Here is a 22,971-nt window from a genome sequence, read left to right as displayed (position 1 = left end):
ACACACATTAAGTGCTTGTTAACTCCACACATCTGCCAAACTAGCTCTCTTCCTCCCTTCAAAGACCTACTCAGAGCTCACCTCCTCCAGGAGGCCTTCCCAGACTGAGCCCCCTTTTTCCTCTCCTCCTCCCCATCACCCCCACTCCCTCTGCCCTACCTTCGTCCCCTCCCCACAGCACTTGTATATATTTGTACATATTTATTACTCTATTTTACTTGTACATATTTACTACTCTATTTTATTAATGATGTGCCTATAGCTATAATTCTATTTATTCTGATGGTTTTGACACCCGTCTACATGTTTTGTCTTGTTGTCCGTCTCCCCCTTCTAGACTGTGAGCCCGTTGTTGGGTAGGGACCGTCTCTATATGTCGCCAACTTGTACTTCCCAAGTGCTTAGTACAGTGCTCTGCAGACAGTAAGCGCTCAATAAATACAATTGAATGAATCTACCCCAGCACTTAGAGCAGTGCTTGATGTACAGTAAGTGCTAAACAAATACCATTTTTTTTAATGAAAAAAAAGGAAACTTGATATAGTACTTCAATAAAAGTCTGACTACACTGGAATATTTCCTGATCATTGCATGTCACACTCCCATTTATATTTCCCCATTTTCTTTTTGGTTCTTAAATTACATTATATTCTTATTTAGCTTATAATCCACTAAGACACTCTGGTATTTTTCTGCTGCCCTACTGTCAGTCCATCTTTCCCCAACCAGTAATGATGGCAACTTGTACTTCCCAAGCGCTTAGAAAAGTGCTCTGCACACAGTAAGCGCTCAATAAATATGATTGAATGAATGAATGAATGGTGGAGCCTGGAGATTTCAGGCCCAAACTCTGTGGTAACTTTCATTTGTCCTTATTGAACTTCATCTAGAAGAAAGGAGTAAAGAAAAGGAAAGCATTGCATTGTGTACCAAAATTATTCGCTACTCAAGAGAATGCTTGCTACTCCTTTAGATTTTCAGAGCGATTAAGTCTTATTATTAATGGATCTTTTCTGGCAGAAAATATTTGTAAACTGGTAGTAGATCTTTAATAAACAGGAATAGAAACAGCATGGCCCAGTGGATAGAGCACGGGCCTGGGACTTAGAAGGACCTGGGTTCGAATTCCAACTCTGCCACTCATCAGCTGTGGCAGAGTTGTTTTTTTTGATGGCATTTTATTAAGCGCTTACTATGTGCAAAGCACTGTTCTAAGTGCTGGGGAGGTTACAAGGTGATCAGGTTGTCCAAGGGGGGGCTCACAGTCTTAATCCCCATTTTACAGATGAGATAACTGAGGCACAGAGAAGTTAAGTGATTTGCCCAAAGTCACACAGCTGACAATTGGCGGGGCAGGGATTGGAACCCATGACCTCTGACTCCAAAGCCGGGGCTCTTTTCACTGAGCCACGCTGCTTCTCACTTCTCGGTGCCTCAGTTACCTCATCTGTAAAATGGGGATTAAGACTGTGAGCCCCGTGTGGGACGTGGACTGGGTCCAACCTGATTACCTTGTATCTACCCTAGCTCTTGGAACAGTGCCTGGCACATAGTAAGTGCTTAACCGATACCATTTTTTTAAAATGGAGACAATCTATAAGGGGAGAATTTTATTTCTACTTGGGAAGCGTTAGTCTGCTGCTAAAACTATCACTGTCAACTAAGCTATCAAAATCAATGAATCATGGGCCTTCCTTTGCTTTTGCAGGCATCAATGGCTACGCTTTCAACAGTTTGTACCTGCCCATCTGTTTGCATGAAGTGGCATACTGGCATATCCTGAGCGTTGGAGCCCAGACAAACTTCCTGTCTATCTTCTTCTCTGGGTATACCTTCCAGCACCAAACGGTCTTTGAGGACAGCCTTATTCTCTTCCCATTCTCTGGAGACACCGTCTTCATGTCAATGGAAAACCCAGGTCAGTCTCCTATAAATCTACTGTGCCACCTTAGATGTCTCAGGAGATATTCAGATGAACGTGCTATCTCAGCAAGATATTAATACTGACGGCAATTATTCTGGTTGGTGACACTGAGTGAGAAAAGAAGTGGCTGGAAGGGAATTGAACTGTTAGATTTGATTCCCCTTGACACGATTATCATTTTTTTTTTTAATTGGGGAAAAGTTTTAAAGCTACTTTTTCTTTCTTTTCAAAGAGAGACCTGGATTCTAATACTGGCTCCACTACTTTCCTGTGGTATAACCCTGGGCAAGTCACTTACCCTCTCCGCCTCTGTTTCTTTCTATGTCAAATGGAGATAAGATGGATTGTGGGCCCCTTGTGAGATGTAGACTATGTCTGACCTCATTACCTTATATTTTCTCCAGGGGCTAGCACGTTCATTCATTCATTCATTCACTCATTCAATCGTATTTATTGAGCGTTCATTCAGTCAGTCAGTCATATTTATTGAGCGATTACTGTGTGCAGAGCACTGTACTAAGCACTTGGAAAGTACAATTTAACAACAGATAGAGACAGTCCCTACCCAGCAATGTGCTCACAGTCTAGAGTGGGGAGACAGACAACAAAACAAAACAAGTAGACAGGTGTCAATGCCATCAAAATAGAGAAATAGAATTATAGATGTATATAGATCATTAATAAAATAGAGTAATAAATATGTACAAATATACACATATGCCGTGGGGAGTGGATGGGGGAAGGGCAGAGGGAGGGAGTGGGGGCAGTGGGGAGGAGAGGAGGAGCAGAGGAAAAAGTGGGGGGTTTGGCCTGGGAAGGCCCTCTGGAGGAGGTGAGCTCTCAGTAGGGCTTTGAAGGGAGGAAGAGAGCTAGTTTGGTGGATATGTGAAGGGAGGACATTCCAGGCCAGAGGCAGGAAGTGGGCCAGGGGTCGATGACGGGATAGGCGAGAACAAGGCCCAGTGAGGAGGTTAGTGGCAGAGGAGCGGAGGGTGTGGGCTGGGCTGGAGAAGGAGAGAAGGGAGGTGAGGTAGGAAGAGGCAAGGTGATGGAGAGCTCTAAAGCCAATAGTGAGGAGTTTTTGCTTCATGCAAAGGTTGGTAGGCAGCCACTGTAGATTTTTGAGGAGGGGAATGACATGCCAGAGCGTTTCTGTACAAAGATAATATAGGCAGCAGAGTGAAGTATGGACTGAAGGGGAGAGAGACAGGAGGATGAGAGGTCAGAAAGGAGGCTGATGCAGTAATCCAGTTGGGATATGGGGAGAGATTGAATCAGCAAGGTAGCGACTTGGATGGAGAGGAAAGGGCGGATCTTGGCGATGTTGTGGAAGTGAGACCAGCAGGTTTTGGTGACAGATTGGATGTGTGGGGTGAATGAGAGAGTGGAGTCAAGGATGACACCGAGGTTGCGGGCTTGTGAGATGGGAAGGTTGGTAGTGCCGTCCACAGTGATGGGAAAGTCAGGAAGAGGACAGGGTTTGGGAGGGAAGATAAGAAGCTCAGTCTTGGACATAGTAAGTGCTTAATAACTGTCCTATTTATTATTATTACTATTACTATCACTAATAATAATCACTTCTAGACTGAGAGCCCGTTGTTGGGTAGAGATCATCTACCCAACCCAAAATGTTGCCAATTTACATTTCCCAAGCACTTAGTACAGTGCTCTGCACACAGTAAGCACTCAGTAAATACAATTGAATAAATGATTTTCTTAAACCCTCAGTTTCAAAGGGTTTTGGTCTGAATATGGGTAATCAAATCTTGTTTTGAAATGTGGTAGGGAAGAATGAGTAAATGAGCAGTTAATGTATTTCACTGCACTTGGATTTTCTCCCTTTATTCACCCCTCCCTCAGCCCCACGGCCCTTTTGTATGATTGATAATTATGTACATATCTGTATAAACATGGATTTATATTAATGTCTGTCTTCCCTTTTAGCCTGTAACTCACTGTGGGCAGGGAACGTTTCTGTGTCCCCCTTCTAGACCGTGAGCCCGTTGTTGGGTAGGGACTGTCTCTATATGTTGCTGACTTGTACTTCCCAAGCGCCTAGTACAGTGCTCTGCACACAGTAAGTGCTCAATGAATACGATTGAATGAATGAATGAATGTTATATTGTACTCTCCCAATCATTTAGTACAGTAGTAATAATAATAATAATAATTATGGCATTTGTTAAGCACTTACTATGTGCCAAAAACTGTTCTGAGCACTGGGGTGGATACAAGGTAATCAGGTTGTCCATGTGGGGCTCACAGTCTTAACGGTGAGGTAACTGAGGCCCAGAGAAGTTAAGTGGCTTGCCCAAGGTGATACAGCAGACAAATTATGGAGCTGGGATTAGAACCTATGTCCTCTGACTCCCAAGCCCGTGCTTTTTCCACTAAACCATGCTGCTTCTCAATACTCTGCACGCAGTAAGCACTCGTAAATTGATTGATTTCACTGGATTAGATAGCACATGGACTCTTAGGCAGGTCCAGGAATCCTAGGAGTGGGATGTACTTCCACAGGTCACCTGATCCATACGACCTTTCCAAAGAGATGGTTCCTTGCCTTTTTCTTTAAACTCTCCAAGGAGATTCCACGATTTCCTTCAGCAGCATATTCTAATACCCTTACAAGGGCATCCTAAGAACTAATCTAATTGAAAGCCATTCCTCTTTCCCCTGATGGAAACAGCCCAGCTGCTTCCCATTGCTCACTCAATGTCCTTTCACAGATTTGAAGACCCAGTCCCTCAAATTACTCTCTCAGTGCTGAATAAAGCCAGCTCTTCCTCAATCTTTGCTCCTAAATCCAGTTTTTGAAATTCCCGATTGTTTCAGTTGCAGTTATCAGTTCGACTAATAATTCGTTCAAACACGTTGTGCCAGTGATTTCCCCTTGGTGTTTGGCAAGTTACTGTCCTGGAGGGCCTGGAAAATGGGGGGTGACAGCTAAGAAGTCAGGAATGTAATCAGAGCTGACATCTGGGGAAACAGTTGAGAGCTCTGAGCTTCATTCTGGGTGTCTCTTCGACAGGCGATGGATGCCCATCATAAATCACCCTGCCGCTGTTGTCAGGCAGTTTAGACCGACTTTGCTTTGAACTCTCTCAGTTCGTTTCAGAGCTTTTCTGGTGCCAACAAGCCCTGGGCTCCTTTTCTTTCAGCATCTCTTCTCACGGAACGGATGCCAGGGAACAACAGTAAAGAGCTGCAGTAGTATCCCACATCTCTCAAAGAGCTCCACAAATACTACATTCCTCTGACAGATGGGTCCCTGACATGCAGTGTGCAGATAGGGAAATGGAAGCATATAAAGGTTAAGTGACTTGCCCAAAGCTACAGTATGGGACACAGGGATTCACTGGCAGAACCTGAATGAAAACTCAGGTCTTTTGAATCATAAGCCAAGGGCTAAAACATTCACTACTGCTTCTAATATTCTTTGATGGTTTGAGATTTGGACTCATCAGAAATGTGTTTATTATTATCCTTGGACAGTTCATTCTTGGTCCCTTTATTCACAATGAGAGGGGGGTGTTTTTATTTTCTTGAGGTCACTTTGTATGGAGAAAGGTGCAGAACTGGCTGCCAAAGAGATGCAAATTCTCTGCATATCTCCAAGACAGACATCAGTCCAAACTTTTCTTTCCCCTCCATCACTGACCCACGCAAACTGCCTCAGCTCTGATTTAATGGGATCCTTTCTATCTCATTCAAGCTCTACCACCTTTTGACCAGTCTCTGCCTTAAGGGACCTCTTTCTTCATAAAGATTTTGCAGGTCTACTTTGCTGCAGTGGATGGTGAAGCTGGGAAACTGTTCTTCAACAGTGGCTGAACCTCCAAAATGAGTAGCAGGAGATGACGTTTGCTGTGAGAAGCAGGATAGTCTAGTGGGAAGACCACGGGCCTTGCAGTCAGAGAACCTGGATTCTAATCCCGGCTCTGCCATTTGTCTGCCGTGTGACCTACGGCAAGTCACTTTACTTGTTACCTCAGTTACCTCATCTGTAAAATGGGGAATTAAGACTGTGAGCCCTATGCGGGACAAGGACTGTGTCCAACCTGATTCTCTTGCATCTACCCCGACACTTAGTACAGTGCCTGGAACATAGTAAGTACTTAATAAATATTATTTTAAAAAAATACATCAAGCAATGTTCAAGTCAACTTCCCCCTCAGCTCATATTGCCTCTGGACCCTAATTTCACACCTCTTATAAGAAGCATGCATCTTTTGAATTCAGTCTATGCTCTACATAGTAGTTCTAGGAACAGGATTCTTCTTACCCCCTCATCAATCAATCATCCCATAAATAAATGGTATTTATTGAGCATTTACTGTGAGCAGAGCATTGTACTAAGTGCTTCTTAGATAGTGATCCCCATGTGCACCAGAAAGCACTTAATAAATAATAATAATGATGGCATTTATTAAGTGCTTACTATGTGCCAAGCACTGTTCTAAGCACTGGTGGGATACAAGGTAATCAGGTTGTCCCCCGTGGGTCTTACAGTCTTAATACCCATTTTACAGATGAGGTAACTGAGACACAGAGAAGTTAAGTGACTTGCCCAAAGTCACACAGCTGATAATGCCCCTAGACTGTAAGCTCATTATGGTCAGGGAACGTGTCTGTTATTTTTATTGTATCATACTCTCCAAAGTGCTTAACACAGTGCTCAGAGCGTGCTTAAATGGTACAGATCCAAGGGCACAGGTGACACAGAAGGGAGAGCAAGCAGGGGAAACGAGGCCTTAATCAGGGGAAAGCCTCATTTGTAAGACCTTGCCACAGAAGGAATGCAATAGCAACGTTTGCCTGAGACACGTGTTGGTTGATTGATTTACCGGCTGCCATTCCTTCTTCCTCACTCTTAGGTGTGTGGATGCTGGGCTGCCACAGTCCTGACTTGAGAAACAGAGGCATGGTGGCCTCACTGAATGTCTCCAGTTGCAAAATGGCTGACGAGTATTACGAGAGTGAATATGAAGAAATTCCAATCTTAATGACTGAGGGCAGCTTCATCCAGCCCAGAGGCTTCCGAAATAAGAAAATGGAGCTGGATCCATGTCCCGGGGGGTCACCAACTGAAGGGGGTCACCAATGCCAGGAAACCAACCAAGTGCACACGTTTGAAAGACTCTCTGGGAAAACTACAATCCCAGTTGGACAGAATTCCAACCTAAACCATCCTGCTCTGGAAGATACAACTTATGAGTTCTTACCTGATGATTTTTCAAATGAAGCAATGAAGAGAAAGGAAGAAGGAACGTCCAAAGAGTTCAGTCCCTGGCAAAAGGCTGGAGCAAGCTCTCTAAATTCAAGTAAAGAGCTCCTGCAGAGAGAGAACACCTTACCAGAAACCAATGCTCCTTCTGCTCGAGAATTTAGTGCAATGACAGAAATTGTCACTACTTCACCCAATTCTGGAGCAGACCACAGGGAGAAGGCTCCCTTAGGACAATTAAGGGAGCCGGCACCTGGCAAACTGGCCAGCATTTTCTTGAGCAAAAAGGGATCGCCTCCTACCCTACCGGTGCAGTTACAAGAAACGGACAGCAAAACCAAATCTTCAAATGCGGCGTCATTGGATTATAATGAAACTGTGATGGAAAGGGAGGAAATACTGCTGAAGAAGGATGGGCCAGCCAATGAAACTATGACTCCAGGTCCTGCTTTCCTCAAAAACATTGCATTGGTCCTACCGAAAGAGGCAAACGACAATTCCAAACATCCAGGAAATCATGAAAGTAAACCTGTTAATGACCTGCCAACATTACAGAAAGAGAATGGAACATTGGTCAGCCTAGATGCTATGATAGGAAATGATGCAAGGTCTCAAGAAATGAAGACTCTAGATGACAGTGAAACTTATCGGGACATTAGTACCACTGCTCCGGCTCTAAGCCATGTATCACGTCATGTGATGTTGAAGGAAGATATTCCACCAGAAAAAGAAGAAATGGCTCCTAAAAGGAAAGTGAGAGCTTTAGCGCTTGGTTCCAGGAATCTTGGGATGGTCGCACCTTCTCTGGATGACTCCCCTCTCTTTAGGACTGGGTCACCATCAGCATTAGCAAAATATCAACAGAGAGACTCAGGGGCTGCCATATCTCAACAAGAACCAGAAGGACCTGCACAAAGCCTTATCTTTTTGGACAATAATGACACTTTCCCTTTAAAGAATAAGTTGACACCAGAAGTGGGTGAATTTACAGATGGCACAGAACTCAAAAAAATGGCATTTAAGGACAGCCTTTTCCTACCTAGTTTGGTGACCGATCACGAAGTTGACAAATTGAGGCAAGATAGAAAATTTCAGAAAATGGTTGAACGCGAGGGATCACCTGATCAAGGGGAGACGGGTTCACCTGAATTGCGTACAGTGTCTACCCTCGACAACCTCGTGGAGCCGTCTTTCTTACTAAGCAGAGAGGGGGACATTCTTCGAGAGAATACAGCAGTGGAAAGATTAGTTGAAGGGGCCCACAGCCCCAAACTTCAGGATACCAGGTTACTGGGCAGGAAATCTGATGAGCAAGCAAACAATTCAAGGCTTCAGAAGGACCCAGTCTTTCAAGAAGATGGAAAGAAAGTGAACACGGTGACTCAAACTCTGGAAAATCCATGTGACCCAAACAATCACATCTGCAGGGCCCGATGGGCAAAGGAGACCCTAAGATCCCCGGGAACATCACTGGAGGAGACTGAGAAGGGGCATAAGCTAAGTGAAAATTCCACCACATTTCAGCAAACAGGAAAGATGAAATCTAGGCTCCAAGACACTATCATCAAAGTGGGATATGAGGGAAGAGGGGAAAATTCCATTGCCAACTCCCCATCCCCCAAATCAGCTAGCAGAAGCCAAGGAGTCTCTGCTACAGACATTACCTCAGTGCCTATTGAAAAGTCTTCAGCATTTTCCCAATGGACCGGAACCCTCTTTAGCTCCCCAACTTTGGATCAACCACAATCAGGAGACAATGGCAGGCTCAAAAAAAGAGGTAGCCTGGAGGAGGCTGGAAGTCATTTCTTCCGAAAGGCCTCTCTAAACATGGAGAAAGCAGAAGGTCGGGAGGCTGATTCTCAAGGGGAAACTCGCCCTTCCATTCACACGGAACCCCAAAGCCTGAGGGAAAAGTTGGTCTTCGCCACCATCTTGGAAACAATTGAAGCTGAAATACTCCCTGGTGGCACTGCTCATCTAGTCGACCCACTCAAATCAGAGAGCAGCAACGAGATTAGGATCAAAGATCATCTGAGTCCCACTGGTCACCAGAATCTCCTGGAAGAGTCCATCCATCCCAAAACCCAGGAGGATGTTGCACCCGATAAAATGGACGACCGTGAATCGGAGAAGATTCCCACTCTGGAAAGGGCAAGCCAGATTATGGCCAACAGAATGGAGGAGTGGAGGTCACAAGATAGTCAGCCAGAAAATAATTTCCTCCCCATTCTCATCCCCAAGGAAGGAGGGAGAATTCTGCCAGAGGTCTCAGCTGGGGAAAAAGATGGGCGTCAAGTAGTTAAAACCCAAGGTGGCAAAGGAAGGCTCCCAAACTCTATCTCTGGACTTGATTCCCTGGAGAGGCCTCCAGAGACATTAACCTTGAATCCCAACCCTGGGGAAAGTGTATTGACCTCCTCCTCCTGGCCCAAGATAGAAACGGTTGAAGATGACTACCAGATAGAAACGATACCGGAAGATTTCGACATCTATGGGGAGATCGAGGAGCAAGGACCCCGGGGCTTTAATCAGATAACCCGGCATTATTTCTTGGCTGCAGTCGAGGTGCTCTGGGACTACGGGAAGCAGAAATCCCCCCACTTTCTTAATGACAGGTATGTTTTCCAACAAATGACTCTCCTGACCCATTGGTTTTTCTCATGGTCTCAAATTGTGACTTTTGACCTTGCTCATGCTTGACTGGATTTCTGAAACGAAACCAGAGGTGCCTACAAAGAAGGAATCACGTATTTGAATCTCAGATTTAACTTCTCCTGCTTCCTAGGTCTGTCACGAAAATAAGTATCGGGCCAGGTTCCCAGGGCCTAAAAGAAATCAGGCTGGAAGTAATGAAAGGCAGGCCACATTTTAAAATACAAAATGACTCTTTCTCTTTGTCGCCTTACCAGCCTGCTTTTCTTTGTTTTCAAGGGAATCTTCCTGGGGAGAGGGAAGTGGGTATCTTCTCTTTATGCTTTCATGAAGTTTTGGAAAGGTTGTGTTGGTTAGGTAGTGTTGGAAAGAAGGAGGCAAAGTTTAATAAATGTGAGAGACTTCAAAAATGTTTTTTCAATCAAATTACACTTGAAAATGATTTGCAAGTCTGAGCCCGAACTTGCAATACTGGACTTAAAGAAAGACCGGTACTACATAAATCCAAGGGGAGGGGGCATCTAGTTGTTTAAGGAAATAAATCCCTTTGGTTATTTCTTCTGGATCAAAGCTTAGAGAAGATCCATGAAACCTCTCTATTCTCTCTCTGGTCCAGTCTTATAAATTGGTCATGAGACCTCCTTGCGGGAGTACTTGTTTGGACGTTAGAAATCGATTAGTTCACACCCCAGAGCAGTGGACCCCAGACTCCAGAGAGGAAGGTTCTTTGACAAGATGTCATTTTGGTCCTCAGCAAGAGAGAAATCAGACTGTGGGGATCTTAGGATATAGCCACACCTCTATTTACTGCCTTTTTCTTCTTCTACCAGGGAGCAGGGTGCTGGAGGCTGGCAGTATAAGAAAGTGATTTTCCAGGAGTTCGCGGACAGCTCTTTCACTCAGCCACTACATCGTGGAGAGTTAGAGGAGCACCTAGGGATTCTCGGACCATACATCAGGGCGGAAGTTAATGACAACATCATGGTATGTTCCAAAGGCACCGTTGGACGGAGGTGAATTTCAACAGGTCCTGATCCATGAGTCCTCAGAGATTGTGAGGCACTGAAGTGCTTCTTCATACCCCAAAACCCTGGAAGGCTTAACATCACTTCCAGAGTGCATTGGGGCAAAGCCGGGGAACTAGTTCTGGGAGAAAGGAGAACAACTTCATGGCACTGAATCCATTTAAGGGCAGGATATATGAACAGGAGAAGCAGCATGGCATAGTGGATAGAGCCCGGGCTTGGGAGTCAGAAGGTCATGGGTTCTAATCCTGGCTCTGCCGCTTGTCTGCTGTGTGACCTTGGGCAAGTCACTTCATTTCTCTGTGCCTCAGTTACCTCATGTGTAAAATGGGGATCGAGACTGCGAGCCCCACATGGGACAACTTGATCATCTTGTATCCACCCCCAGCACTTAGAACAGTGCTCTGCACATAGTAAGCACTTAACAAATGCCATTATTATTATTATGTGGGACAGGGACTGTGTTCAAACTGATTTGCTTGTATCCACCCCGGTGCTTAGTACAGTGCCTGGCACATAGTAAGCATTTTAACAAATACCATAATCATCATCATCATCATTATTATTAAAACAGGGTGGGAATGAATCAATCAATCAATTGTATTTAATGAGTACTTACTATGTGCAGAACTTGGGAGAGTACAGTAAAACGGAGTTGGTAGTCACGTTCTCTGCCCTCAAGGAGCTTACAGTTCAGAGGGACTGTGGAGAAGGACCAGAATAGCTTACTTGGAGGAGGGTCCATTGGCCCTTGCTGCCATCTTCCTAAAGCAGGATGACCATGTGTCCAGTTTTCAGCTGGTCAGTCCTATTTGGAAATAACACCAGTCAGTCAATCATATTTATTGAGCGCATACTGTGTGCAGAGCACTATGCTAAGCGACTAGGGGAGTACAATATGCCGGACACATTCCCTGCCCACAATAAATTTACTTTATATCCAGAATTTCCATTTTCAATATCCAGCCTCCCTCCACCTTGGTTCCTGCTGCCAAGTCCACTGGCTCGGAAGTGTCAAATCATTCTGGAGCCAAAAGGCAGGGCAAGGAGTCCTCCAGCCACACATTTTAAATTCTGCTCATTCCCATAACCAATCAATCCATAAATGGTATTTATTAATCGTTTACTGTGTGCAGAGCACTGTAAACGCTTGGGAGACTACAATGCAACAGTGTTAGTTGATACGCTTTCCCTGCCCACAATAATAATAATGACATTTATTAAGCACTTACTATGTGCAAAGCACTGTTCTAAGTGTCAAGTCCCACAGGGGGCTCACAGTCTCAATCCCCATTTTACAGATGAGGTAACTGAGGCACAGAGAAGTTAAGAGACTTGCCCAAAGTCACACAGCTGACAATTGGTGGAGCCAGGATTTGAACCCATGACCTCTGACTCCAAAGCCTGTGCTCTTTCCACTGAGCCATGCTGCTTCTCTGAGCCATGCTGCTTCTCTGCTTCTCACTCTGTAAGTGCCCACAAGGCACTTACAGTCTATAGGAAAAGCTCATGGCCCTTTCCTGAGTCCATTACATCACGTAGTGTATCTTACATATCAAAATGTTATGTCTGTTCCTTTCAGGCTGATAAAGTGATGCCTGTGATTCTAGCTCCCCTAAACTGTAAGCTTATTGTGGGCAGGGAATGTGTCTACCAACTCTGCTGTATTGAACTCTCCCAAGTGCTCAATACAGTGCTCTGCACATGGTAATAATAATAATGGTATTTGTTAAGCGCTTACTATGTGGCAAGCACTGTTTTAAGCATTGGGGGGGATACAAGGTGATCAAGGTTGTCCCACGTGGGGCTCACAGTCTTAGTCCCCATTTCACAGATGAGGGAACTGAGGCCCAGAAAAGTTAAGTGACTTGCCCAAGGTCACACAGCTGACAAGTAGCGGAGCTGGGATTCGAACCCAACTCCCAAGCCCGTGCTCTTGCCACTGAGCCACACTGCTTCTCTAATAATAATAGTTCTCTAATAATAATAATTATGGTGTTTGTTAAGCGCTTACTATGTGCTTTGAGACTGTGAGCCCACTGTTGGGTAGGGACTGTCTCTATGTGTTGCCAATTTGTACTTCCCAAGCGCTTAGTAGAGTGCTCTGCACATAGTAAGCGCTCAATAAATACGATTGATTGATTGATTGATTGCCAGGTACTGTTCTAAGCACTGGAGTAGTTACAAGATAATTGGGCTGGACACAATCCCTGTCCCACATAGGACTCACAGTCTTAACCCCCATTTTACAGATGAGGGAACTGAGGCTTAAAGAAGTTAAGTGCCTTGACCCAGGCATACAGCAGATGAGTGGCAGAGCGGAGATTAGCACCCATGACCTTCTGACTCCCGGGCCCGGGCTCTATCCACCAGGCCACGCTGCTTCTCAAGGGCTGAATAAATACCACTGATGGATCTAGTGCCATCAGAGATCGCTTTTCTGTTGTTTGTCCCTTCCTGCAGGTGACTTTCATGAATCGGGCTTCTCGGCCTTACTCCTTCTATTCTAGCCTCATCTCCTACGGGGGGGATCGGGGCCAAGAAGCCAAGCCCAGAAGGAAGGAAGTGAAGCCCAATGAAATCCGGCAATACTTCTGGAAGGTTCACCATCAGATGGCTCCCACCGAGAACGAGTTCGACTGCAAGGCCTGGGCTTATTTCTCCGACGTTGATCTGGTGAGCGGATACTGTTATATTACACTAGCTGGGCTCGTACTGTTTACACTTCTCTCAGGAACAATGTACTCCTAGACCGGGGCAAATGCAAACCACCACATTTGTCGAACACCTACCGAGGAAAAAGCATGGTTTCTAAGTGGTTTGGAGAGTAAAACAGAATTAGTAGACACTATCCCTGCCCTTAAAGACCTTACAATCTACCGGGGAAGAAAGGCACTAAAATAATTTACAGGTAGGAACGTGAGGAAACGAGGATATGTTGTGTGCATGGTATATTAATAATAATAATGATGGTGGCATTTGTTAAGTGCTATGTGCCAAGCACTGTTCTAAGCACTGGGGGGATACAAGGTAATCAGGTTGTCCCACATAGGGCTCACAGTCTTAATAATCCCCATTTTACAGACGAGGGAACTTAGGAACAGAGGAGTGAAGTGACTTGCCCAAAGTCACGCAGCTGACAAGTGGCGGAGCCGGGATTAGAACCCACGACCTCTGACTCCCAAGCCCGGGCTCTTTCCACTGAGCCACGCAGGCCTTGTACGTATGTACACACATGCACACACATGCACACAGAGAAGCAGCGTGGTCATTCATTCATTCATTCATTCAATTCAATCGTACTTATTGAGTGCTTACTCTGTGAAAAGCACCGTACTAAGTGCTTGAGAGATCACAATATAACAACAAACAGACGTATTCCCTGCTCACAGTGAGCTCACAGACTAGAGGGGGAGGCAAACATTAATCTACATTAAAAAATTGCAGATATAGGATTTGGCTAATGACCAGGTCAGGGTGGTGTTTTAAATAATGTTCCTTCTTTTACATGTCTCTTTCTAGCCTAGGCTCTCCATCTGTGACTACTGATGTCCACTGAGTATAATAATATTTATCACGACATCAATTGGCCACTTCTTTTGTGATAAATGCTGGGGCAGGTACAGAGTTACAAGAGCAGTCGCAGTCGGTGTCCCCAGAAGGCTCACCATGTAATTTCCATTTTATAGATGAGGAAACCAAGGCCCAGACAGGTTATGACTTTCCCAAGGTCATAAAGGGGTCCAGAGGCACATCTGAGCCTCAAACTCCGGTCTCCTGACTCCCAGATATGCTCTTTCCACTAAACATGCTGCATCCCCTGAAGTTCTCTCGGGGAAACAAAAAATCTAATTACAATAGTCCCTCTCTAATGAAAATGTTGTTTAAATAGGAAATAATCAATCATATGCATTAAGTGCTTACTGTATGCAGAGCACTGTACTAAGTGCTTGGGAGAGTACAATTTTAACAGAGTTGGTAGACACTGCCCACAAAGTTCCAGTCTAGAAATCAGGAGCTACATTCTAACCCCTTCCTCCAAACTCCCTATTGCTGCTTTTTATAAACTTTTTCATGGAGTTAACAAGTTCTTCCTAGATTCAATAATTAATGCCGCTTTTGGGGGTATCTTTCCTAAAATGCAGCATTGCAATGCTGCGTTCTATAAACGTTTTCATGGAGATGACAACTTCTTCTCTGTTGCAGTAGTGCTCCCTTTAGGGGATGTTTTTCCTAAAATGCAGTACAGGTTTTGAAAGCAAAAATGATCTCCAGGGAAGACATGTATTTCAGACCTCTCTGATTAACTGAATTCTCTTTTCACCCATTGTGGGGAGATGCCCCCCAAGTCAGCTGGGGTTGCCGACCAGAGGGCGGCTCTGGGTTCTTTTGACTGGGCGACGACGAGCCAAAGACCAGACACTGAGCCAAGGTGATCAGTTCTGCCTCTTTATTGGGTTTTCTGACGTAGCTGTAGAGCAGCAAGCAAGCCAAGGAAGGGGGCCGAGTCCTAATCAGCAGGGCAGGCTCTCCAGGGCTCAGTCTAAATGCCTCCAACTAAAAATAGCAGCAATGCCTCTTATAAACGAAGCCCCCTCGTACTGGTTAGCCCTCCCCGTATTCCCAGGATGTCTGTCTGATTGGGACAGTTCCAGCTCCGCAACCTTATAGTGTAGCAGTTCTGTGTCCTTGCTGTGGGTTGCTCAGGCGGAGAAAGGGGGTGAATTCACAGATAGGGGACTCTTCCCACCCCCATGTTTATCAAGTTGGCTTTCCTAGGCAAAAGTCACATCTGAAACCCTTCTGCCCCCTCCATTCCACTGAAATTGCTCTCTTCAAGCTCACCAATCAGTCATATTTATTGATTCATTCATTCAATCGTATTTAGTGAACGTCTATTTAGCACTTGCTGTGTGCAAAGTACTGTACTAAGAGCTTGGGAGAGTACAAATACTAACGAGTTGGTAAATACTTTCCCTGCCCACAAGGAGTTTACAGTCTACAGGGAGGGACTGTCCCTCCCCAGTCTACACTTTCTTAATCCTCCTTGACTCCTTTGGCACTGTGGACCAACCTCCTTCTCTTTGAAAAACTATCTAACCTTGGTTTCTGAACTAGTCCTCTCCTCGTTCTCCTCCTTAAATTCTGGCCACTCTGTTCTAGTTCCCTTAGATAGATCTTCCTCTGCTCCCCTCTCCCGAGCTGAAATAATAATAATAATAATGATGGCATTTGTTAAGCGCTTACTATATGCAAAGCACTGTTCTAAGTGCTGGGGGAGATACAAGGTAATCAGGTTGTCCCATGTGAGGCTCACAGTCTTCATCCCCATTTCCCAAGTGCTTAGTACAGTGCTCTGCACACAGTAAGCGCTCAATAAATACGATTGATTGATTGACAGGTGAGGTAACTGAGGCACAGAGACGTTAAGTGGCTTGCCCAAGGTCACACAGCTGACAAATAGTGGCACAGGGATTTGAACCCATGACCTCTGACTCCCAAACCTATGCTCTTTCCACTGAGACACACTGCTTCTCTGCTGTAGGTGCCTCAGCGCTCAATTCTGGGTCCCTTTAATAATAATAATAATAATAATAATAATAATAATAATAATAATAATAATAATAATAATAATATTTGTTAAGCGCTTACTATGTGCCAAACACGGTTCCAAGCACTGGGGTAGATACAAGCAAATCGGGTCAGGCACAGTCCCTGTCCCAGACAGGGCTCAGAGTCTTCATCCCCATTTTACAGATGAGGGAACTGAGGCGCAGAGAAGTGACTTGCCTAAGGTCACACAGCAGACAAGTGGCGGAGCCCGGATTAGAACCCAGGTCCTTCTGGCTCCCAGGCCGATGGTCTTTCCACAAGACCATGCTGATTCTCTACCAAAGACTGTTCTCTAATTGGCTAATTGGCTAATCCTCTAATTGGGAAGCAGTATCCACCCAGCGCTTAGTACAGAGCCTGGCACATAGTAAGCGCTTAACAAATACCACAATTATTGTTATTATTAATAATAATAATTGCACTAGATATTTGGTTATTGGATGGATGGTGTCTTCTCTTCCCAGGAAAAAGATCTGCATTCAGGTTTGATTGGCCCCATGCTGATTTGCCATACCAATAAGCTGAGCTCTTCCTACGGGAGGCAACTGGCAGTACAGGAATTCACTCTCTTCTTCACCATCTTCGATGAAACCAAGAGCTGGTATATCTCTGACAACATAAAGAGGAACTGTGGGCCACCTTGTGCTGTCCAGATGGAAGACCCTGTCTTTAAAATGAGCCATCGCTTCCACGGTAACATATTCCAGCCTTGCAGCCCTGGGGAAGTGAATATAGTGTTCGTTAAGGGCTCACTATGTGTCAAACACTGTGCTGAGCGCTGGGGTAGGCACAATGCAATAGGATTGGAAGCAGTCCCTGTCCTTTGTGGGCTCACAGATCAAGAAGCAGGGAGAACCATCAATCAACAGAAGCAGCATGACAAGCCTGGGAGTCAGAGGATCTAGGTTCTAATCCTGGCTCCACCGCTTGGCTACTGTGTGGCCTTGGGCAAGTCACTTAACTCCTCGGTGCCTCAGTTATCTCATCTGTAAAATGGAGATTAACCCTGTGACCTCCTTGTGGGACATGGACCGGGTCCAACCTGATTATCTTGATGGTTGAAAGGACGGTCTGCAAAACTGGCCACAGTATTGAATAAGATTCTGGCCAGTGCAGGAAACAGTGAAATAATTACCTCCTGACTCATATGCATGTCAAATTTCTATTATTATGGTCCAATATCATGTGCTTTTTTCATTCACTCATTCAATCGTATTTATTGAGCATTTACTGCATACAGAGCACTGTACTAAGCTCTTGGGAGAGGACAATAAAACCATAAACTGACACATTCCCTGCCTGTTTTTAATAATAACCGAGACTACTGATTTCTATTCATCTCTCATATTTTTATTATGTCTTTCTTCCCCTTTAGAGCGCAAGTTCCTTGTGGGTAGGGAATGTGTCACTTTGTATTTCCCCTAGCTCTTAAAACCAGGGGGCGGGGGCCTAGTATAGTGCCTGGCACGTAGTAAGCACTTAACAAATACCATTAAAAAAATAATCAAGATAGTCAGTGCTGCAGATGGGGAGGGGGTAGATTTAAGGGTGAGTCCAACAACTTGGCAAAGTGGAAAAGAGACAAGAATTGAAGGATTTGAAGTATTTGGCACTAGGTGAGTAATGTGAAAAATAGAAGGCAAATTTACAATTCTTACTCAAATCCCTAAGGACTGCAGCACTGAAAATCATCCCTAGATACCCCCTGCTTAAACTTGTGGTTTTGCCATTTCCTTCAATGCAGTGCAGTCGTCAAGTATTTTTATATAATAATGATGGCATTTATTAAGCCCTTACTATGTGCAAAGCACTATGATTTTATAAGGCCCTATACTCCTCTTTCCTTTAGCCATTCTACCAACTCCATTGTACTGTTCTCTCCCAAGTGCTTAGTACAGTGCTCCGCACACAGTAAAGGGCTCGGTAAACACCATGAATTGATTTGACATGTTCTCCCCACCCTCAGCAATCAATGGCTATGTGATGGATACGCTGCCTGGGTTGGTAATGGCTCAGCATCAGAGGATACGCTGGTACCTGCTCACCATGGGGAGCAATGAAAACATCCACTCCATTCAGTTCCACGGACACGTTTTCACCGTGCGATCCAACAAGGAGTACAAAATGGGAGTCTACAACCTCTACCCTGGTAAGAGCTGATTTGACTGAAATAAACACACACACATCCAATGAAATCCTCTGACCCCAAGGATAAGAGCAGAATGAGTAAGCACTCAATAAATTCTACTGATTGATAATGTACCCAATTAGTGTCACCCAAGATGCTACTCTTGTAGAGAAGACCATCTGTGGTCAGATCTCCCTATGGACACTTGTCCACATTAATGGAGAATCAGCTGCTGATAACAGCCTTTATGTTCATAGCAGGGTGGGGAAAAAAGTGTGTGCTTTTTTCCAGTGGAAAGAGAGGTAATCAGTCTTTTTCCTCTAGACCGTGAGCCTGTTGTGGGCAGGGATTGTCCCTCTTTATTGCTGTTTTGTCCTTTCCCAAGCACTTAGTACGGTGCTCTGCACACAGTAAGCACTCAACATAATTGAGTGAATTAATTTTTCCTTTTGTCCCTGAATTAGGTATTTTTGAGACAGTGGAAATGGAGCCATCCAAAGTGGGGATTTGGAGAGTAGAATGCATAATCGGAGAGCACCAGAAGGCTGGAATGAGAGCTCTCTTCTTGGTGTACAACAAGGGTAAGGGGCTCTGATCATAAGGGTAACTGTTGACCTCACCTACACTCTTTTCACCTGCTTGGAATTGATTGTCTCCTAAAAATCCCTCCTCCTCCATGATGCCCTTCCGGATTAGCTGATTGAGCAGGATTCCTCCCATACCTACCCTCTCTAAACATGCCCATTCTTCCCCATTTCACACATCTCCCACATAAGACATTTATTTGTTCCTTTGCATCTGCTTTATCAAGAAGCAGTGTGGCTTAGTGGACTTCTCTGTGCCTCAGTTACCTCATCTATAAAATGGGGATGAAGACTCTGAGCCCCACATGGGACAACCTAATTACCTTGTATGTACCCCAGTGCTTAGAACAGTGCTTGGCACATAGTAAGCGCTTAACAAATACCAATATTGTTATTATTATTATTATAGAGCACAGGCCTGGGATTCAGAAGGACCTGAGTTCTAATCCCAGCTCTGCCGCATGTCTTCTGTATGACCTAGGGCATGTTACTTAACTTCTCTGGGCCTCAGTTGCTTCATATGTAAAAGGGAGATTAAGAGTGAGAGCCCCATGTGGGACAGGAACTGTGTCCAACCTTAAGTAACTTGTATCTACCCTAGCGCTTAGAACAGTGCTTGGCACATGATAAGCACTTAACGAGTCCCATAATTCTTATTATGTGATCCTTCCTTCTGTTGAAGGGGGAGTTCAGCTCTGTGGTTTTGCCTGGTGCTAACGGGTAGCAACGCTCACAAATTCTAACCCCATTCAATCTGGGACCTCACTACCTATGTTCCTGGCCTTAGAGTCCAGCCCCGCGCTCCCCTCCCTGCCGTCTTTCTCCTCCAATTGGGTTCCTGGGTAAGCCAAAAGGGTAACAGGACAAGCACCCTTCAGACTCAATACAATATTTTTCTCTCTTTCATTTTGATTGCAGAGTGTCTGAATCCACTGGGAATGGCCTCGGGACGAATTGCAGATTCCCAGATCACTGCCTCTGGGCAATATGGTAAATTTTATTCTTTCTCATAAGATGCAAATTGATCATGTCTGGTTTTCATCTCCAGAAGGTCAGGGCTCTCCTACTCTGAATCTCTGCAGGCACATCATGTCCCATATCACTTATGCTTCACCTAGCCCAAATCCCCAGGGCCTCAGTCCAAGAGACCTGTCCCTTCACACTCCCAACAGAATACTGAGTGGTTTTAGAACTGCTCAGACGCTCCTGCCCTGCTCCTTGTGAGACTCTAAGAGATTCTCCAGTCCTCTCCACCAGTGTTTGGGATTAGGGAATGTTTGTCCAGCAATGTGCATTGGTCTGGATTTAGCCAGCAGTCTGTCAATCATGTTTATTGAGCACTTACTGTGTGCGGAGTACTGTACTAAGCATATAAGAGAGCACAATAGGCACATTCCCTGCCCACAAAGAGCTTACAGTCTAGAGGGGGAGTTGTAGTGTGGTGTTGGGAGAAGCACATTACGAGCATGTTTGTATGCATGGATTGGACACTGGGAGTCCTATGATGTGAGTTTTCCTCGATACAGTATTTTGGAAGAGAGCAACTCCCGTGTTATAGGAGAACTGGGTGTTAATAATAATAATAATAATAACTGTGGTATTTGTTAAGTGCTTATTAGATGCCTGGCACTGTACTAAGTGCAAGGGTAGATACAAGTTTACCAGGGTGGGCACCGTCCCTGTTCCCTGTGAGGCTCACAATCTCAATGCCCATTTTACAGATGAGGTAACTGAGGCACAGAGACATGAAGTGACTTGCCCAAGGTCACACAGCATACTACCTCCAGTGGTTAATCTCTATGCTATGGAAGGACAGAGGAGTGCAGATAAATGACATTCATAGATGCTGTTTTCACACATCCCTAATTTAGTTATTAGTCATAAATACTAACTCCAGGGGGGTGAATGTTCTCACAGCTGAGTGAGCTCCCAGACCCCTTCACTCCAGGTGTCTGACAAGACTGAGTACTTCCAGTCAGGGCTGAAAAGGCTGAAAATGGTGGTTTTCAGAATGGTTCGCTCTCTGAAGTCTGTCCCCTCCAACTCCCTGCCTTCCCTAAAATCCTTGCCCCCTTTCTGACCCACACTCAAAATGAAAAGTTGCACCCATGGTATTCATTACAGCCTTTCCCTGCACTTCTTTTGTCAGGGCCACTAATGAATAATAATGAATGATATTAGCTGATTTGAATTTCATCTCCCCTAGTGAATGAACAAATCAGCAGCACAATTGCCAAATGGAAGGCAGCTAGAGAGAGAAGGGAAGTACTAAAGGGACTGAATAAGCCATAAAATGAACGATCTGCTCCTTTTTTATGGTTTCGTTAAGCCCTTAGGATGTGCCAGGCACTGTACTAAGCACTGGAGTGGATGCAAGCTAGTCAGGTTGGACACAGTCCATGTCCCACATGGGGCTCTCAGTCTTAATCCCCATTTTACAGATGAGGTCATTGAAGGACAAGGAAATGAAGTGATTTGCCCAAGATCCCACGCTCTTACTATGTGTCAAGTACTGTGCTAAGCACTGGAGGAGACACTGTACAATCAGATGGCAAGCAGTCCCTGTCCCACATGGGGCTCACAGTCTAAGGGGGAGGGAAAACCAGCCAAACTGGACCCCCCAGTCCTTCTTCACTGTCCCCTCAACAGGAGGCCGAATGAGGGGAGGGTCTGACCTCTTTTTTTTGCACTACTTAAAAACCCACCCTAGATGTTGCTTCTTCAGAGACCCCTGAGGAACTCTTTCCTGCATCCATCCTTCAGCTTCTTAAGTCTCTGAAAGCCCAACCTCCTTACTTTCTTTCATTCATTCATTCATTCAATCATATTTATTGAGCACTCACTGTGTGCAAGCATGGTACTAAGCACTTGGGAAAGTACAATCGAACAATAAACAAAGTCCCTGCCCACAATGAGCTTGAGACAGGAGATAGACATTAGACTGTGAGCCCACTATTGGGTAGGGACTGTCTCTATATGTTGCCAACTTGTACTTCCCAAGAGCTTAGTACAGTGCTCTGCACACAGTAAGCGCTCAATAAATACGATTGATGATGATGATAAATAATTAGACCTTGCTCTCTCTGCCTCTTAGATTATGAGCCCCACGTGGGACAGATATAACGTCTGACCTGATTATAGTTGTATCTACTCCACCTCTCAGCAGAATGCTTAATAATAATAATAATAATGACATTTATGAAGCACTTAGTATGTGCAAAGCACTGTTCTAAGAGCTGGGGAAGTTACAAGGTGATTAGGTTGTCCCACGGTGGGCTTACAGTCTTCATCCCCATTTTACAGATGAGGTAACAGGCCCAGAGAAGTGACTTGCCCAAAGTCACACAGAGTAACACAGAGTAAGTGCTTAAAACCAAAATAATAATTACAGTAATGGTAGCAGCCCCCAAGGCCAACCTTTTTCTATCAAAAGACTGGGCTGGCAAAGAAACACAACCAACTGGACTGTCATGGCTGACCCGAGCCATTCTCCCTCTTGCTTTGAAAAGGAGAGTGGGCCCCAAAGCTGGCGAGGCTTAACTACCCGGGATCTATCAATGCTTGGAGCATCAAAGAATTCTCCTCCTGGATCCAGGTAGGTCTAATGTATTAGTTGTATGTCAGGAAGAGTAATTGTGCTTGTAATAATAATAATAATAATGGGGCATTTATTAAGTGCTTACTATGTGCAAAGCTCTGTTCAAAGCACTGGGGAAGTTACAAGGTGATCAGGTTGTCCCACCTGGGGCTCACAGTCTTAATCCCCATTTTACAGATGAGGGAACCGAGGCCCAGAGAAGTTAAGTGACTTGCCCAAA

The 22,971-nt window shown here is 44.9% G+C and overlaps 1 protein-coding gene across 1 annotated transcript in view; it reads left to right on the top strand.

Annotated features, from left to right (window-relative positions):
* F8 (coagulation factor VIII) overlaps positions 1 to 22,971 on the top strand; it is a 66,017-nt gene that overhangs the window by 35,389 nt on the left and 7,657 nt on the right. Inside the window, exons 13-21 of the mRNA XM_038748136.1 lie at positions 1,709 to 1,918; positions 6,802 to 9,766; positions 10,634 to 10,787; positions 13,292 to 13,504; positions 16,906 to 17,134; positions 18,408 to 18,590; positions 19,034 to 19,150; positions 20,072 to 20,143; positions 22,663 to 22,748. Coding sequence (XP_038604064.1) covers positions 1,709 to 1,918; positions 6,802 to 9,766; positions 10,634 to 10,787; positions 13,292 to 13,504; positions 16,906 to 17,134; positions 18,408 to 18,590; positions 19,034 to 19,150; positions 20,072 to 20,143; positions 22,663 to 22,748 — 4,229 coding nt within the window. The remainder of the gene's footprint in view (positions 1 to 1,708; positions 1,919 to 6,801; positions 9,767 to 10,633; positions 10,788 to 13,291; positions 13,505 to 16,905; positions 17,135 to 18,407; positions 18,591 to 19,033; positions 19,151 to 20,071; positions 20,144 to 22,662; positions 22,749 to 22,971) is intronic.

Source organism: Tachyglossus aculeatus, chromosome 6 (assembly GCF_015852505.1).
Source record: "Tachyglossus aculeatus isolate mTacAcu1 chromosome 6, mTacAcu1.pri, whole genome shotgun sequence".
Taxonomy (NCBI): domain Eukaryota; kingdom Metazoa; phylum Chordata; class Mammalia; order Monotremata; family Tachyglossidae; genus Tachyglossus; species Tachyglossus aculeatus.
The sequence above is the reverse complement of the archived record's forward strand: the minus strand, read 5'-3'. Positions and strand labels throughout refer to the sequence as shown.